Genomic DNA, 19,673 nt, shown 5'->3' with positions numbered 1-19,673 from the left:
CTTAGTTATATTGACTGATGCACAATTCAAGAGAGATTCCATTAATTCAGAGTTAATACCATTATTTTCAATGCAATTTATTCTTTTAAAATATAAATATATTCTGCATTGGTTTTTCATAAAATTTTAAGTTAGGGAATATTCAAGCAAGCCCTTCCCTGCTTTTTTTTTTTTTTTTTTTTTTAATACATCACGCAGCCATGTGATCTCTATACTTCTTCTTAGAGAACAAATACAACATGACCGCCATTCCTAATTTTAAACCAAGAAAAAAAAAACATCAAGCCATCCATCAACTGCTTGCGTTTCAGGACTGCAGGAAGCAGACAGAACCGTGCACTGGTTCCTCAGAGCACTTTTCTCTTCGCAGCGCAACCCTCCATGGCATTTCACACCACAGCAATACTCATCTACAGCAAATGTCCATTTTAAAAGAAGTTAGCAGACTTGATGCACTGCACTTCTGAGAAAGCACCACAGTCAATCCCAAATGGGATCAAAATTTGGCTGGCCCTAACTTGTAGTAGTTCAATAAGCATGCCAACTACTACACAGAATACGGTTATTGACTTTGGTTACATCGGCTTTAGACCCTTCATTCCTGAACGCTGGCACCCAGAAAAAGTACATTTATTGCTTACGGTACAACATTATGTATTTGTAATTCTCCTAACAAAGCATTAAGTTCTCACTGCAAGGGTCTTGATGAGCACCGCACCATCAAACCCACTGGGAGATGGATCCCACATGTTGGCTTTAGGAAGCTCTACTTGATCAGTGAATTCCAAGCTGCGGGGTGTTCCTTGCTAGCCATTTACCAACAGCTGCCCTCTCTGCTTTGTGCAGGGGCTGCACCCAGTAACAACTAGGGGTCCCTTCCAAACTAAACAACTTCACGATTTCAGAGGTTAAGACTCAGGTCCGGCCACATAAACTCACTGTCCCTGGAAGAGAGGTGCCAATGGGACACGTGAAAACCTGGCAGCTGAAACTCATGGCTGCACGAGAAGGTCCTCCACAAAACCTCCCATCCAAAGCCCACCGGGGCGCACGCGTCCCTTCGCACCCACAAAACCCAGGGGCAGCGACACCACAAACAAGCCACCCCTAAGGAAGCACCAGACAGACAGCAACAACACCCTGCCTCCCGCCGACACCTGCTGTCAACGAGAACTCGATCAGGCTGCTACAAATGCCACGACACGGGGGTTCCAGCGGATAGAGACGAAAACGAAGTATTTCAACGTGCGATGGCTTCACGCAGGTTTGTATTTGAGGACGAGGCTCCGCCACAAGCCACCCAACGAGCCCTTCCCTTCCTAGGGCCAGCAGGCCCCGAAGAGCCACAGAGCGCGGCCGGGGACGGGCTGCCAGCAACCCGGGCCCGTCGGGGGGCGCGGGAAGCCCGGCCCGCAGGGGCGAGGGCCCCACGGACCCACAGCGACCGCGGCCTGGGCCCGCCGCGACCCCCCGCGCTGCCGAGCCAAGGCGAAACTGCGAGGGAAGGAGCAAAGGAGGGAGGGAGGGAGGCGCCATGGCAGCGCCTCAGCCTCCCGAGGCGCGGTGCCCGGCCCCACATCGGGCTCGGGGCTCGGCGGGCGGGCAGGGCCCGGCGGCACGGGGGAACGAGGGGAAGGCGATGGAGGCCCTCGGGCGGCCCCCAGGCCCCCGCAGGAGCTGTCCCGGGCCACGGGCAGCGCCCCCAGCGCCGCGGCGGGGAGGGAGCGGCCGATCGGCGGCGCCAAGGCACCGGGACGGGGACGGGACGGGACGGGACGGGACGGGACGCTCCGGCGGCAGCCGCGGCCCCGCACTCACCGTCGCTGCGGGCTCCTCATCCTCCGCGGGCGGGCTGCGGGCGGAGGTTGGCGCTGCCCCGCAGGCCGCGCCGGGGCCCCGCGGCTCCGCCGAGATGGGTGCGCAGCGGCAGCCGCGCGTCGGGACGGGTCGGGCCGGGCCGGGCCGGGCCGGAGGGGAGGGGAGGGGAGGGGAGGGGGGAGCGGGGCGGGGCGGGGCGGGCTCGGCGCAGGCTCGGTGCCGGGCGGGCGCTCCCGGCGCGGGGCGGGGCCGCGGCCGGCCGCGTGCACGGCGCGAGGGAGGGAGAGGGGCGGCGGGGGCGCGCGCAGCCCGACGGTCAACGGCCGCCTCGCGCCGCCCCCGCCCTCAGGCGGCGGCTGAGGGGCGCCGGGCGCGAGCCTCACCCCCACCTCGCCCCCCCCCCACCTCCCGCCTCAGCGCGCGGGGCAGCCGTTGGGCGGCGGCGGCCGTTGGGGCCCCTCAGAGCGGCGGCCGACCCGCTCCTCCTCCTCCTCCTCCTCCTCCTCCTCCTCCTCCGCCCCGTCCCTCCCCACGGGCTCCCCGGGATAACGTTGGCCGGGAGGAACCGGCCGGGCCTGCTTTTCCTTCCCTGGAGCCCCTCCTCGGGCGGCAGCGTGGGCCGCGGCCCAACGCCGCCTCAGCCGGCTGGGCGCTGCGCCACGGGCCCCGCCGCCCCCTCAGCGCTAGGAGCGGCCGCCGGCTGCAGGAGGGAGCTCCCGGCCGGACCCGCGGAGGAGGCGGTGCGGGGGACGAGCACGGCAGCTTGTGCTTGAGGCTAGTTGAGGGGGGCCTGCGTGCGAGGGCGGGCGGGCGGCGAGCAGCTGCGTGTGGAGAAGTGAACGGCTCGAACGGGCCTTCTGGCTCTGTGGGAAAATGGCGCTGGGAAATTTGACGCTCCAGTGACGCTGCGAGGGATGAGAGTGCCGCTGCAAAGACCAGAATTGTTCGCTTTCCTCCATTTCCTGTGTCTCTAAAGGAATAAGCCCGGTTAGTTAGATCGAAATACATTATAACTCCTGCAACGAGCTTCTTTGCTCGCTGATAAGTCTGCTAAAGGCCATGATTTGCATTGCATTTCCAAGCTCCTCGTCATTAGGGCGAATTACCAAAGTAACAATTCGTCTGTCTGTCTTCAAGGGATGTCTCCCAAGAGCAGTGCAAAAGGAGCCTTAATGATAGTATGCTATATGACAAGGAGGCTGCACAGTTCCCACCCTGCCTGCTGTTTTTAATTCTTCACTCAGCAGAGTGGCAGCGGTTGTGTTGTTGACATGGTCTTGATTTTCAGTTGTCCCATTATGTGGTTCTTCTGCATCAAGAACTTCGTACGCGAAGCCAGCTATGGGGGCATATGGATAACAAAAACCTACTGACTTTTCCTTTGCTGTAGCCCCAAACACCCTTTAATGGTAAGCAATTGCTAGTGTCAAGATGCCTGCCCAGATAAACTGTTTCTACAGAGTAACCAATTGAGAACCAATTCACTCAGGGATGCCGAACAGCCACACGTGCATATATTGTGGGAAACACTGGTTTGCCCACTGTGATGGCCTCTCCACAGCCCAGCTGCAGTTTGCATGCTTGTTTCAGATAGGATCTGTATTGTGTGCTCCACTCTAGAGATGGCACCTCAGCGCTCTCACATTCATTACAGTTCACATGCATCATACACACAGATTGTTAGGCAAGTGCTTAGCCTGCACACCATCCCATATAGCAAAACAAAAGAGGAAATGTAATTTCAAACCTATCGCCTTTGCAGACTCTTTTAAAAAGCAGACAATTAAAGGCACACCCAGTAACTGTAGGTGGCCAGATACTACAGTGAGCAGCATTTAAAAATACAGGTCTTGCCTTACTAGACTTTTGGAAAAAGAATTCTGATGATCCAGAAAAATCCGTCAGTGTCCAAAACAAAGACAGCCTGCAAGAAAGAAAAGATCACGGTGTTCATGCCAAGCAATACAGAACCTTTATGCTTATGTTTATAATTTCAAAGGAAAATATGAGTCTGCTGTTCCTCCACTCTGTCTACTATCAGATTATAGCAACAGAATAGACACTCAATATGGAAGAAGAATGCAACATGCGTGTGTGTGCTCCCAAGCAGAACCAAAGCTGTTAGAGCTAGCATCTCTTTAAATAATGATCTGTGTGGTAATACAGTGCTGGGCTTTTCAGATGCTAGATAGTGATTTGAATCCAGTGTGCCTGGATTTGGCAAAAGCCACTAGCCTTGAAATTTGATCGAAACAAATCTATTTCGAACCTTGTACAAAATAGATTGTTTTCAACCAATCTCTAATAAGTAAATTTGCAAATCACAGAAATTACTCTCTCAGCTGCTACTTTTTAAGTCACTCAGGCACTGAAGTGGTATCACTCAAGTGATAGCCCGTTAGGTCAGAAATAATGTTGCTGAGAATGAGGTTTTCATTGCCATACCAGTGTATCTTTTTTTGCATTGGTAAGGAGTATCGGGCTGTGTAAATACTAGTCTTAATCACAAAATAAATTCAGTAAAAGTAAACTGCGTTATCATAATATAAGGGCTGTAGGAGACAGAGCTGAATCTTGATGTAAAATGATGAATCAGAACAACCTTAAAAGGTTGGATCGCAGGATTGTGAGGGATGTGTGATGAAACATCGTGTGGAAAGTACTGGCATCTTTCAAAACAGTACAGAACTTACAGTATGGTTCCAATTTTGTATAGGTATAAACTGATTTTTTGAAATGTATGGATTAACAACAAAACTATGAAAACAATGTGTTTAAAGTAAAATTCCGCACTGACAGTCATACAACTGTGTGAGAAAAGGGGATTGCTGGCCAATGCTGATGTGTGAGACGTTCGACCTGGTGATGCAAAAGCCTAGTTGTATTTCTCCTAATGAGAGTAACTGTGAAAATTTAACCTCAGATTTTTGTCAAGGATAACACGAAGAATCAAACCTGTCTTGATCTGTTTTGCCCTGTTTACCTTGCTGGATAGGTAGAGATACCTGTTTAAATCAAAGACGAATACTTCAGGTGATAGGCACTCAGAAAGATGCAGGGTTCCAGTCAGCTAGTTATCAGTAACAGACATGTCACCTGGTCAGGATTTAGGAATCTGCAAAAACTTGGACACGTCAGGTTTTGGTAACATGAGGTATTTATTTTGTTAATGGAGCAACACTCATAGACACTGCAGTCTGAAAATCTGAAAATAAACATGTATTCATTCTACATTTGGCCAGGATGGGCTGTGGAAGCCTAGCATGAAATACAGAAAGAGCAGTTCAAGATTGTCAGGATGAAAAGAGCTGTATTAAAGAAATAAAATCATGATTTTTGGATAGCCTTCCAGCTGCTTTCTTTGTCATTTCCTCTACAGAAATTTCTTATTAGTTCTTGGAATCACTTGGGAACTGCAAATCTTAAATATCATAAGATCTTTAAGAACAAAGGCATATGTATAGGTAGAAGGTCATCCATGTGATAGGACATTATCTTTGTAGATCCTTCTTCACTTCAGTCTCTGGAATTCATATGTCTAAAATCTGAGCCAAATGCAATTTTGAAAACTGTTTGCAATTAGATGAGTGCTTCTCTGTTACTGTTACCAAAATAAATATTCCATGTTACATATTAAGAGAATATTACCCTTCAGACAGGGACACAATTTTTTTCACTTTAAATGATGTGAATTTGGCTTTGCCTTTTTCCAGAACTGTTTTACTTGAAAACACATTCTTTTGATTATAGATTAATTGAGCTGTCTATTAGTTAGACATGTCTTGGATTGTATTAAGTATTTTAAATGTAAGCATAATTAATTTGATAAGGCAGAATCAATCTATCTGTGGGGGAAGATGTTTTGCAAAACTTTCTGCTCATGAAGCACTGATATTAAAAAGGAGGAAGTATTCATCAGCATCGCAAGCCCTGTGCAACCTTCAGCCCAAAAGGCGTGATGTGGAACCAAGCACGTGGCAGGACTGGAGAGTGCTGGGAGAGACTCCAGAGTGCCAGCTCAATGTGCAGAGCACAGGCGGGAGGAAACAGAAAACTCTTCCCACAGTGAAGCACTTGGTGTACTCCGGGGTTCCCTCTTGGTCTCTGCCGACCAGATTCTTCTTTAGCCTTGCGCATGCAGACAGCAAGGAAGGAGGACATAAGAGCTGTCTGTACCTGCCTTAGGCAGCTGCTGTGGGATGCAAACGGATTCCTTAATGAGCTGTGTAGTAGGGACCACAACTGCATCTTGCCAAAGGCTGTAGTAATGGGAGTGTTTTGCCTGATTTTACAAGTGCTCTAGGAGACATTTTGCAGTCAAGAACCAAATTTCCTGTTGCTTTTTCTTTTTTTTTTTTTTTCCTTTCGTTTCTATGCCTTGTTGAGCTTCGCGTTTCTGTTTTTTCTCGTGTTGTTTTTTTGAGAGCTAGGAATATGTTTTCCCCTATATGCGGGCAAATCAAATCTAGAAAGTCTTCATTTGCTCTAACAAGATTAAGTGTTTAGGGTTAGAGTCCAGTGCTGATTTTTAACATGACATTCAGAATTAACTGCCACTCTGCAGTGCCAAATGATCTGCAAGGAAGCTTTAATTATTAGCTTCTCTCTGAGAATATTTATATGTTAATATATCTGTGTTTCTCTACCTTTTATTGTAGGAGGCGTTTGTTAGTCTCCTTTACAAGTTTGGGTAATCCTTAGATCCAAAACCATATCATATTAACTTTTCTCCTATTGATGCTGAAGCTTCATCTCTTCAAGCCTTTTTAACAAATAATACAGTTCTTGACCACTGTCCTTTTCAGCTACAGAAACTGAATGCTAAAATAGAAAATGTTTTTTAGCCTGCTGTTAAACAAGGAGAACTCTTTATAGTACAGAAAAATAGTCTGTCTTCATATAACTTTGTCCTCAAGAGGTGTGGATTCAAGCAGCTTTGTTGCTGGCAGCTATGGTGGGTAGTGTTGGGATTTACAAAGAGGGACATTTACAGAACTGAAAATGTTGTGTTCCAAGGTTGTTAGAATGAAAGAGATCTGAATCCTATACAAAACAAATGAACCAAGTAATTATAATTAACCATGAATGCATCACCAGTAAATAAGAAGAAATGCAGCAAAATACTCTCACCTCTTTTTTCCATACTCTCGCAAACAATATAATACAGGTCTACTAAATCAAAAAGAAGAGGATACGCTTGTATTTCAGTCACAGCAGCCACCTAATCTAAAAATGTGTAATGAAATTAAAAGCACAGAAATTAGGCTTTTCTCCCTCAGTCTTGAAGATACTTGAATATGCACAGGAACTTGAACAAGTTTAAAAAAACATCACGTGCAACTAAAAACAACTCGTGACAAACAATCTGTAACCTCCTTTGCTTCCAGTGAGAAATGGCCTGTGTCTGCAAGTCTCTGGATTTGGCAGCTATACCTCATTCAGTTCAAACTCCCTCTGACATCAGCAAAACATTACCTGATTAGGAATGCAGGATTGGATCTAAGATAGTAGCATATTAAAATGCCATTATAAATTCAAAAGCTACTACCCAAAATATAAAATGTTCAAAGCAATCAAACAGCTCTCAGTGTACACATTCAAAATGCTAAACAATAGTAGGTATTGCACGTGTGACCATCAGGAAACGCAGCTGTGCTTCTTTGTGTTACAATTAATTGCTTCCGTTGTATATAAAATTGAAAGTATTAGTACTCTGGGGCGGAAGAAGGATATCCTGATACACTGCTCCTGTTTCCTTAGGAAGGCCTATTACTGAACCTTTCACCATTAATTCAGTTACAATGAATTATCCTGTGATGAATAAAGGAAGGGTAAATTGGGTGGTTAATTGTAGTGTTAACGGCACTTTCTCTTTACGTTTTCACACTCTTACATTTATATCTAACTTTACTCTTTTCACATGTGCCCTCTTTAATAGCAATGGTTCATTTTTAAGTAATGGAACTTAATAATGAAAGGACCAAACATTTGGCTTGAAGATTGTTCCTTTTTCTTATAATGTTACTAGATCAGAAGAAACAAGACTTTGTCACTGTTCATTAGCAGGATGAGTAAAAATCTTCTCAGCTTAAGTTTTTGTGGTCAGATTCTCTGAAGCTGGCACACAGAGATGTAATTTATATCCTTCTGTGCCAATAAAGTTCCTGAAGCTGGAGGGGGATGGGATGAAGAGTCTTACCAGAGTTAGGAAGCAGTAGTAACAGCTCAGCATTTCTGTTACCCACTTTTTTTTTTTCCTTCTTCTTCTCTGGTGAGAGCTATGTGAGAGCAAAGACTGTTTGAGGTTGTACAAAATAGTGCAAATCTGGTCCCTAGTGATATATGCTGCCCCCAAACTTTACTGTCTACTTTTTAGTAACACTGAACTTTTCTGCTTAGGGTGCTTCCAAACAGAGAGCAGCTTCTGTGATGGCTTAGAAAATCAGTGAAGTCTCCAATAGCCATGTAAGTCTATACAAGGGGGATAACGTGTTTTGTATTTGCTACTAAGAATTTAATCCCTCAGGATGTTCCTCCTAACCATAGGCATGCATAGGTGTAATTAACACCACCAGCCTGTTTAAAATCCATAAGATGTGTAAAATCACAAAATAAGTGTTGTGGCGGAATAGTGGAGTCCTTCAACAGAAGCACAGATAAATTCTGCCAACTGAACCAAAATCTTTGCAAATTTGAATTCAGTCTAGTCAGGGTCATAGAAAAGTAACCACAGAATGCCAACTCAGAAAAGCTGCCATTGCAGAAACCAGTCTACATAATACAGATGGCAGAAAATCATCATCCACATAATAAAATACAGTTGTATTCTCCTTCTTTTCACACAGAATTTCTAGGTTGGAAGAGACCTCAAGATCATCGAGTCCAACCACTACCTAACGCTAACAATCCCCACTAAACCATATCCCTAAGCTCTACATCTAAACGTCTTTTGAAGACTTCCAGGGATGGTGACTCCACCACTTCCCTGGGCAGCCTGTTCCAGTGTCTAACAACCCTTTCGGTAAAGAAGTTCTTCCTAACATCTTACCTAAAACTCCCCTGGCGCAACTTTAGCCCATTCCCCCTCGTCCTGTCACCAGGCACGTGGGAGAACAGGCCAACCCCCACCTCGCTACAGCCTCCTTTAAGGTATCTGTAGAGAGCGATAAGGTCGCCCCTGAGCCTCCTTTTCTCCAGGCTGAACAAGCCCAGCTCCCTCAGCCGCTCCTCGTAGGACTTGTTCTCCAAGCCCCTCACCAGCTTCGTCGCCCTTCTCTGGACCTGCTCAAGCACCTCGATGTCCTTCTTGTAGCGAGGGGCCCAAAACTGAACACAGTACTCGAGGTGCGGCCTCACCAGAGCCGAGTACAGGGGGACAATCACCTCCCTAGCCCTACTGGTCACACTGTTTCTGATACAAGCCAGGATGCTGTTGGCCTTCTTGGCCACCTGGGCACACTGCTGGCTCACATATATTTTGCTGCAGCAGCTGGTGGAAATACTGTCTGAAAAGCTAACTGTACTCTGTCATTATTCCATGACAAGAGTTTAGATTCAGGTACACTATATTTGATATGATAGCTAGAACCTGAACCCCTCTGGCTAGGACTACCACATTTCTTGCAATGATTTTTTGGCCAAAAGTATGTTCAGTGTAGCATAGATGCTATGTAATGTACAGTCAGTAAAGCAGAAACTTTCGGTAAGTGTCATATATATTGTGTATCCACAATAAATTTCAGTAAATCTGGTATTTCCAGGATGCATTAGACTGAGTACATTTCCACTTAACTTCACAGCACATTACTTTGCTTCCTACCCCAAATTATTACACAGCTTGCAAGCATGTGTAACAGTAACTCAGTTCAGGTTTCCACATGTGCAGAAAACATAGACAAATTTATTACGTCCTCAGAATCAGCACAGGGTAGAATTTCCAGGAAGAAAAATAAAAACGGTCATGGAAGATGCAGGCCTACCACTGGCATTAGGTACTGCAGAACAACATCTGGTTATGAAATGTATTTGTTTGTTTGTTTGTTTGTTTGTTTATAATGCATAAATAAAGTTCTTATTTGTCATCTGAAGTGGTGTGTTTTTATATGAAGCCACATTCTTGAAAGTGTGCCCTTCTTTCTGCTCCCACATCTCCTATGCCATGCCAAGTCTAGAGGAGCTCTCTCATAAAGCACAAATACCTGACAACAAAAGCTAGGTCTCTGAGTGCATACAGTTTAATGCTTTATTATTATGCTGTGTATAGTAAATGGACTATACGACTCCAACAATTTAGGCTGAAATACTGCAAGTACAAAATGCATCCAGTTAAAGGGAACCAGAGACGCAATTCTGAGTCGAGTCTTGTTTCAATTCACGCACATGTTCCATACATGCATTTATGCATGGTTGCATTCATCAGCATTAAGATGTCTTTAAACCAAGCTAAACCTTGATCCCAACACTATTTTACAGTCTATGATTAGATCTTAAAATTAATTTTGATTAGATCTTAAAATCTAATAAAAGATCTTTGATTAGATCTTAAAATTAATAAAATACTGTAAATGTTTCTTTTCTTCTGAAATAAGAGCCTTTGAAATTATGGATATAGATATTTATAAAGCTTCCCAGAAATCCAGAACAACCCCTATAATGCACCATAAGAATAAAACATTCAATAAGAACAGCAACTTTCCTAGCTTTCTGGTAGCAAGTTGTATTCCTTCCACAAGGACCATCTCTTTTATTAAACTGAAAGTTATATTTTTCTTTTTAATGTACATCTCGTAATTAAAGGAAAAATAAATAATAACTTCAGTTTCAGAAAGACCTCAACTCTTTTTTGGTAACACTGCACATAGTAAGCAGAATTCCCATAACACATCTTTGTCATTAATGAAAATAATCTGAATTCTAAAGTAGCAAGACTATAAAATATTTTACAGTAAAGGAAGATGTATTAACGACACTTTATGTATATTTATTGATTATTCCCTCACAGTTAAAATCTGGAAAATTTTAAAGGAAAAATATGTTCAAAGGGTTAGTTTCTAAAAAAAAAAAATCCGGTTGTGCTTATTACACTGAAAAATTGTGTGACTCAGTCTGACAGTCCTTATTAATACATTTGTTTCTGTTTTCTTTTGATCCAATCTTCCTGAGAGAGGAGGAACTGTACTTTTAACAGATATCTAAGGGCATGTTTTATATGCATACGGTAAAGAATTTGTGCCTGAATATAATCTGAATCTCATCCATAACTCTCTGATTTGGCCGAGAGAACAAAGCATTTCATTGTGTATTCAATAATGGTTTCAGCAATCTCATTCACACATTCCTTTCTTTCTTAATCAACAGAAACTGGCAGAATTTAAGATTCATTATTTAGGGGGAAAAACAATGCCAAAGCCTATAGTTTTGAAATCACCATTTTCTTCAGAGCAAAGTATAACCTCTCTTCTATTAAGAAGCTCTTAATGCAACACTTGTCAAGCTATTTTGAACCACGTCCTTCTCTAATGAACTTTGCTCTGTTCACTTTTTTGCACCCTATTATCTGGCACAGTACTGTGCCTCTATTGCTTCCACTTCCTACAGCTGAACTCTCCCGGGATCGTGGTGCACTGTTTAGGCACAAATGGCTAATGCCAAAGTTAAAGGTCAGAACAGACAATCTGGAAAAACAGCAGTTCAGAACTGACAGCAAACTGGGTACGTTCTAGTCATTCTTATGAATTGTGTTTTACCTTAGGCACATTGTAAACAGAAATCATGGTATAAAATAAAATCAGAGTGTGCAAAGTTGCAATTCCTTATGCTGTACTTTGAAATGCCATCTAAAGCCAAGTCTGTCCATTTATTATCTAAGTTTTTAATTAGCTTTAATATAATTAGTTGTACCTTTAAAAATACCGCATGCCTGAGGGGTGTGGATTAGGAATGCACAAAATGGCTGTTCTAATAAGCCATGCTGCTGCTATACGAAGATCTCCTTTCATTTCGAAGTACTTTTTGGCACTGGAGTTCAATGAGAACATTTAAAGCATTTTGTATATTATTTAAAGTCACTTCTGCTAAGAAACGGAAGAACACCCACCTGAATTTAGGCAACCAAACTTTGTTCTCAGATGCATCCATGTAACTCAAGACAGAAGTTACCCATTCCTCGTAAAGTTACTATAAACAGTAGTTGTTGACACAATAAGGTCTGTGAATATACAAGTCGTGCTAAGTTACAACATGTACTGTTAATACACTGCATCTTTTAAGCACACTAATATTTGTTTAAAACAGCATAATTTGGTTAATAAAACATTCAAGACTGACATACAATACAGTTGAACCCAATGCTTTTATTTTCAAATCTGAAGTAGAGAATACAACCTTGTATATGCTTTCTTATCAGTACTACATGACTGAAAGCTGTCAGTTGTTCACATGCCATATTAATAAATATACCCAAATCATGAAGTTTTAAATGTATTTGTACATTTCTTTTATTACTAGACTGTTTTATTCATGTTGGCACAGATAATCCATGCAGAGTACAGTTACTCACACCTCATAAACCATGCTATATTTTGTTTCTGAAATAACTAGGAACTTAAGAAAAATATGTATCTAAAAGCAAGGGCACTTGTGGCATCAAGTTAACATGTAAATATTTTATAAAACCTAGACTTCTAGTATGATCACTGCAGGCAAGAAATCACTCCGTTTCAAATTCCAATGTTTATAAATACTAAACAAATTAACATCTGCTACCTGGAGACAAGTATTGCCAATAAATATTAGTGTGCCCAGCATTAGACACTAATAAGTGTGTTCAGTGCTGTGGACATTCACATTATTAAACATAAATATGAATAGTCTTTAACAAAACATTTCACTCAAAGTGCTGACCACTGAAGGACCAAAGTAAAATACTTTTCCTTGTTTTAAATTAATTTTAGAAATGCGCCGTGTGTGAATCCAATACACTAAAAACTAACATGAAAAAGAAGTCAGGTCAGTGTTCTGCTTTTTTTTCAGATAATAAAAGCAAAGTTTTCTTTGGAAATGTTTAATTTACTCTTTTCTGCAAAAGCAGCAGAAAAAGAGAAAAAGCATTAAGATCACTTTTGAAGCCTCTGACTGAAAAGAAACTGAACACTTTTTAATTAGATAAAAGATGGGTCTTCTTATTTGATCATTCAGAGGTCCAGGATCTTTATTTTATTATGTAAAGTCCCATGTTAATTAGAATGAATATAAATATTTAGAGGAACTTATGACTTATCCCAGGCATCAGTTACAAGACATAAAACATAAACAAGTACATATTATTCATCTTGCAAACACTATTTTTGTACAGCATTTGTATTCAGTGATTGTTGCAGGGCCCTATTCTGAATTATAGATCTATCTATGCGTCTTCCCCCCTATATCACAAAGGTGAGATGTGGCAGAAGAGTATCAGCAGTTAGGTGGGATTCTACCCCTGTGAAAGTTAAAATACTATACTACTATTCACAAATTTCTGGTTCGCATATGTGCAAAAAATATATCTTATTACAGATATCAAGGGCAGGTAAGTGGATTCCCTACTTTTGGACCATATTATGAAGCAGCACAAGTCAAAACAGGAAATTTATTACATGATAATCCTCAGGGTATCTCTGTTCTTCACTCAGAGATATCATTGTACCTCACACAGTGATATGTAAACTAGCTTTAATCTCACTTGCTCAGACACCAGCTGGAGTCAGGGCATGCGTTACAGTGCAGATTAGCTGTCCAAGGAAATTTTCAGGGCTCTGTCAAGTTAGTACAGCTCCCACTGAAGCCTGTGCTGCGGCATTTTCTCTGTTGCGACTCCACAAGCTAGCTCAGCTATACTTACACATATTGCAGTCACCTTTCTGCATTGCTGACTTCAAAATTACTAGGTGGGATCCTGGACCTTCTTTGCTAACCCGTTCTGTATAAATTCGTATGTGAGCTTCTTGTACCCTAATTTCTTGCTACAAGACCTTTCCTTGACTGTAACGAGTCAGCCTAGCTATTCCTCCCCTTCACCCTCTGCCCCACCCTGAGTATCTAATATGTCAGCTTCGTGCAACTGGCCTTATCTATAGCTCTTCCCTTCCTCCAGCCCCAGCTTCAGTAAGGACTTTCCCCACCTCCCCAATGCCTCACCTTTCCACACCCAGCTGGAGGTCTCCCAAGCCCCCACATTCTGGCTGCTGGGGGTGCTCTGCCCTCTCTGATCCAAGCCTCACTTCTCCCTGATGGAAGTCCTCCTATGTCCTACACCACTGTGCACCTGAGCTCCTCACAGGCTGACCTGGGCCACTTCACCTGTCAATCTCCGTGTAAACAGGGAGAAGAAAGGAGCAGTCCCAGCCTTGCAGCCTACCACCATCTCTACACAGACTGTACCCCTACCAAAGCTGCAGCTGTTCCTCTCTGACCATCTCCAAAATGTTATGATAGAATCGTAGTTACAACCTTCACAGTTTACAACTCCTTCACAGTGACAGCAAAGAGGGAGCTTTTAGGGACATTGAGGGTGGAGAGGGAGAGAGACACACACGTAGATTAGATCATGAAACTCCTGAGGCATCACATGCCCTAGTATTTTGTGTCCTGTCAAGGAGTCTGACTCCCTGTTTTGAGAGTCTGATGATAGTAAGAGACTAGTCTCAGTCAGTGGGTAACACAGAAATGTGCCTACTGAGCATCTTCAATGCAGTCTTAGTATATAATATGCTGATACAAATTCTCTTAAATAATAGAGAATAATTCATACAATTTTGTTCATGGCATTCAAAAATTAAAAGGAAATATAGAATTGTCTCACAGTTTTAAAAAGGTATGTAATGAAGTTAAATACGATTGAGAATTATTTAATTTCCACGATTACAGTTAATTCTTCTGGAGAACATTATAAACCCAGAGCTTTGGATTTCGTGATCAATGGAATCAGATTTACAGCAGCCCAGCACTGACTGAAAACAGAAAATGTGTTTGCTATAGAAAAACAAAAGGCTTTGCATATAATGTAGTAATTTTAGAATAATTCATGCATAAAAAATCTGACCCAGTAGCACTCCAGATCAGATCACTGCTAAGATCAGTGAGAACTATGATACCTACTGAATAAACTCAGGTCATACATCTCAGAATTGCCACAGGCAGTTTAGGTTGTTATTTTTTTTTTCCAAGATGTGGACTGCCTCCAAGCTAACTTAATTCATATTTTAGAACCCCAATTTTCTTCTATTTCCTCCTTCCCCCACTTCTCCCTAAAGCTTTGGATAATTTTTCATCACTAAAAAGACCTATTTTCTTAAAATGGGCATTACCTATAGGACGCAAAAGGCAGACAATGCCAAGTCATTCCTGGTTACTCAAAACAGAAGGTACAAGAGGGTGCAGGTGGTACCAGAACATGGCCCACAGAACTCAGCCTCACCAATACTAATTCAAAACTGTCAGTACTACAAGCTGTCAACACACAATCACAATTCTCATTTAAACAAATTAATAAAACTTGAATAGTCATCAGGCTTTCCATTTTAATTCCACTTTCTATTAGACTGTTGTCTCCAATGCGAAAGTCATTGATGTTTAAAATTAAAAATTCAAAATCATTACCAGTACTACAAGTATTGCTCTTTTGAAAAAAAAAAAAAAAAAAAAAAAAAGTTTGATAAACGTTTGAGCAACTTGAAAGTTGTAGGATAGAGTAGGGAACTTTTGCAAGCTATTTACCATTTCCTAGTTGTAGTAGATGGAAGTGAGTCATCATTGTTAATCAATGTGAAGATCCAGATGTAGATTCCAATTTCCCACTGATATCAATGGGAATTAGAAACCAAAGCAACTTTCCATATTTTTTTTTCCACAAGAGGAAAGGCAATCTGGTTTTGAATTAACAGCCATAGTTCCTTTCCAGCCAGCCCTATTCCATTCAATTTAAGAGCAAGCTGGAAAAGCCAGATGCCCTTTTCCATTGTGATTTAAAAGTGAGGTATCTACCACCCATGTAAAAACCCAGTGCACTAGCAAGGTTGACCCAACTTGCTTTTCTCAATCTTACGGCGGTGTGGAAGGAGATAATTAATTCTGTTTCCACTTTATTCTCAAACTAAGTTAGTCATTGTCTCCTAGACTCCCAGCTACATATGCATTCAAGGCAAACTTCTTATTTGGAAAGAATCTAAAGTATTTGATGCTATGAGGTAGCACCACAACATAATGGAATAGCACACACTTTTCATAGAGAAAACCCTAGCCTATTTATTTCCCTTTGAAAGCTATGGCCTTTGGTTCTACATATTATTGTTCATGTAGCACTTACTCATTCTTTGTAGGAAAGAAAATGAGTTATTACAAAAAAGGACTTTTCCTGTTATTCTTAAACACTAGTGTGTGGTCTAAGCAGTAAAACCGCAGTGGGTAGTTCATTTGAAACTGTATTTCTATATTACATTTTATGTTACAGGTTTTAGTCAATATTTCTCCAAACTGCTGAGCTAATAATCTATTTTCAAATTGACTAGTTCTTTTGTTTTTGATTATTCATTAGGTTTTTGTATGAACCATGCAAATGCATGTTCTGCTTATAAGAAAGAGATTAAAATTAAACTTCAGAAGTGTCAACTTCCTAGCTTTTACCAAGAGAAATGCTAGTCATGGATATTAACTTTGTAATTGCCCAGTTAGTCATCACTTTTTCCCAACATTACTGACTTCCAAATCTTTTTTTAAACATTGATTGCATGGGCATGTTTCTTGCACAGTGGCTTATCCTTCTTGGAATAGAATGGTTGACCTTCCAAATTCACATGGCATACCTAGAATTAATAATAAACACAATCAGAAATCACACAGGAAAAAAAGCGAGAAAGAGAAAAAGAAAGAAATGTGATTATCAATTTGAACTGTATTTTTTTTCTGCCCACATGTTTCTTTGACTATGTCTAGACAATACAGAAGTACATTTGATTTCCCCTGGCAGGTTTCCTACTCCATGCTGAAGTTAGATCTTGGTTTGTATCAGCTCTCACTTCTGTATTTTCCTGCCACCACTATCCACTAAGTTCACTAGTTTCTATTAAGACCAACCGTCTTCAGCATGACATGTCCATAGTGCCTATGCAGACCTCAACAAATAGTGGCACACTCAAGCACATGTAGCTGGCTCAGACTTTAAGACCTGGATTCTGATTCCTGTAATGTACAATCTTACAATTTTAACAGCTCTGGTTAGCTACTATGGTCCCAGGGGTACCACCCTGCCAGGGTACCAACAGATACTCATTCCCCTCAGTACTTTGTTCTAATATTGGTGTTTATGTGACCAAGGAATGAGTCATTCAGACAGATGATAGCACTGAAAACAAATTACTTCTTACCAGGTTCTTTTTCAACCAATAGAATTCACTGCCTGGCTGCATAAGTGCCAGTGTTGACGTAAAGCATGTGAAAATGCATGGCTGAGGGCGGGACAGCCCAGATTTAGATCAGTTTTAACTGCCCTGGAACTGTATGGATACCCACACAGGGCACTGCAACACCACTTGCAAGGTCAGTGTTAACCAGAACCACTTAAGGAAGCCAGTACATCAGAATCTAGGAGCAAGAATAATAACATTGTCCCAAATGCTTATGGCAGGCTTAAGACCTTAGTGATGTGCCACATCATGTGAAAGGAAAACCATGTGAATGGATATAAGGAAAAGCACATCAGAAAAGGTCACTTGTTTATTTGCATATGACTTTTAGCTGACTGAAACTAAAATTAGCTCCTGCAAAAACAGCTGTGAGAACTGCATTAATGAAACAGATTTCACCTCTACTAAAAACTGGGTTACTAATTAAATAAATACATAAGGATCCAGTTAAATGAACAAGCAAAAAAGAACAGGAAGTGTTCAGGTAAAATGTCTTCTATAAGTGACTAATAGCTCTTATTTTGTGAAGGAAAATGGCTGTCTTGGTATTGCTTTCCATGTTAGAATTTCAAAGATATTTCCGTATTCACAGAACACCATTGTGCTGCTACTCACTTCATGTACCCTTGAAAGACCAGTAGCCAGCTTAGCCTAAGATATTTATGGACATTTTTATACTTCCTACTCTTCAACCTGAATTTTAAAGTCTAACAAACATTAGAAATTCTCACTTGTGGTGTGGCCAACATACTATTTTTAACTAATTAGATGTTCGAACTATTACTACCTTAGAAACAATACACTGGGGAGCAGCACAGCTGCATTAGATCTATATGAAAAGTACCATTTATCATATGGCTTTTACTGCTTTGTGTGCATTGTGGGAATACAGCCACACTATATAGCTGTACGCACACCACAGACTGAAGAGCATGACCAACTTCTCTGTTCATTACTGTTCATTTTGTTCACTCTCTAAACAGACTCCTTGTTGCAAGTTTCATCAAGCATTCTGAATGGAATTGTAAACTGTGCTGCTTTGTAAAATTATGGCTATCCTCTTCAGTATGGTTTTAATTTATTCTATATCCTGATTTATATTTATTTGGTAAATACTAGAAAGAATAATAGCAAATAGTGCTATATGTAACGGTACATACAGACTCTCTAAAATTGTATGCTTTATTAAAAAGCACCCACTTGTGATGGTCAAACTTAATAATTCTAATAAAAGTTTACAGAGGAGAAGAGAAATGACTCCCATTCCACTCCATCTGCAAGTAAAAAATGAAATTCAATCCCTCTGCATCCTCAGGCATATGTTAGTCATTTCTGCTTCCAGATCTTCTAATGTTACTTAACAACTTTTATCATAAGTATAAAGAAATGAGATAGTATTTGGTATAAAACCTACAGCACAAATGAAGCAGGTGTCATGCCAAGTGTGTCCAAGGGCTTCAATGAATTTATCTCCAGCTTCAACAGGAAAATCACAGCCATGGCATTTTGTGCTGAACAAAGCGATATAATCTAGAAACAAACAAACAGAAACAATTAATTTAGAACAAATTCTTCAACATAATCTTATTACACCCAAGAGAAATAAAGTTTCCAGTGAATAATTTTTATTATTTTTGCCCAGAGTTTCTTACTACATTCAGCGAACCCCTCCCCAAATGAAATTCTAAGCTGCTTTTTTCATTATTTAAATACAAATTCAGTGCAACACCCTATGTCAGTACAGAACTACAAGCTGTCACCACAAACACAGAGAACAAGCATAAAAAGTGCATCAAATTCAAAGTTATGTTTCTCACATTAGTCTTACATTAGCTTTAATGTATGTGGAAGCTATTTATACGGGCAAATATGGTCATACAAAGTACAACCTAATGGCCAGTAAGCGTTAACTTTAAGGGTGGTGTAGAAGCATAGTTTAAGTTTCCATGAGTAGATTTATGTCATCTATTTAATGTTGAAATGCTATGCTTTTTCTGCATTAAGAAAGAACATTACAGAAACCCCGTACTGGCTGCTTAATACGTTTTTATTTTGAATATCATGTCCAATATGGAATTACCTTGCCTTGGAAAAGAATAGCAAAAACTCAAAAGATATATGGAATTTTTGAGAGTAATTAGAGGCTATGGGAAAACCTCCAACTTTAAAGGGTAGGTACCAAGTCAGTCATGTTGTAGGATTTTCATTCTTCACTAGGAGTTACTCTGTTATGTAAAACTTGATTTGCACAACCATAAAGACTGCATCTCCAGAGAGAACTAGGCCAGAAGCATGTTAAATGGATAAGGCTGAGCTTACAGTGGGAATACCAGTTTAACCTTTGCCTGCTTCCTGACCCTGTCAGGCAACTCACTTGCATGGCAAGCTCCAGTTATTAAACCATATTACTCTTTC

At 41.4% G+C, this 19,673-nt stretch overlaps 2 protein-coding genes and 1 long non-coding RNA gene across 20 annotated transcripts in view; 1 reads left to right on the top strand and 2 right to left on the bottom strand.

The window, feature by feature from the left end:
- Window positions 1–1,977, bottom strand: part of BMPR1A (bone morphogenetic protein receptor type 1A) — an 81,987-nt gene extending 80,010 nt beyond the window's left edge. For 2 of the 3 annotated variants that reach the window (XM_084525301.1, XM_084525299.1), the window contains exon 1: window positions 1,819–1,977. The gene's annotated coding sequence lies outside the window, so the exon portion shown is untranslated. The remainder of the gene's footprint in view (window positions 1–1,818) is intronic. The other variant, XM_084525302.1, reaches the window with a different exon arrangement.
- Window positions 1,978–2,258: 281 nt separating this feature from the next.
- Window positions 2,259–9,580, top strand: LOC311439519. Its single transcript, XR_014694783.1, has 2 exons — window positions 2,259–8,283; window positions 8,664–9,580. It is a non-coding gene; the product is annotated as an uncharacterized lncRNA (long non-coding RNA).
- A 2,709-nt stretch (window positions 9,581–12,289) lies between these two features.
- LDB3 (LIM domain binding 3) overlaps window positions 12,290–19,673 on the bottom strand; it is a 122,039-nt gene continuing 114,655 nt past the window's right edge. For all 16 annotated transcript variants that reach the window (XM_084525279.1, XM_084525282.1, XM_084525268.1 and 13 more), the window contains 2 exons: window positions 18,673–18,788; window positions 12,290–16,658 (listed from right to left, as the gene is read on the bottom strand). In XM_084525279.1, the coding sequence (XP_084381405.1) occupies window positions 16,569–16,658; window positions 18,673–18,788 (206 nt within the window). In that variant the 3' untranslated portion in view covers window positions 12,290–16,568. The remainder of the gene's footprint in view (window positions 16,659–18,672; window positions 18,789–19,673) is intronic.

This window comes from Aythya ferina (genome assembly GCF_964211825.1).
Source record: "Aythya ferina genome assembly, chromosome: 7".
In the NCBI taxonomy this organism is placed as follows: Eukaryota; Metazoa; Chordata; class Aves; order Anseriformes; family Anatidae; genus Aythya; species Aythya ferina.
The sequence above is the reverse complement of the archived record's forward strand: the minus strand, read 5'-3'. Positions and strand labels throughout refer to the sequence as shown.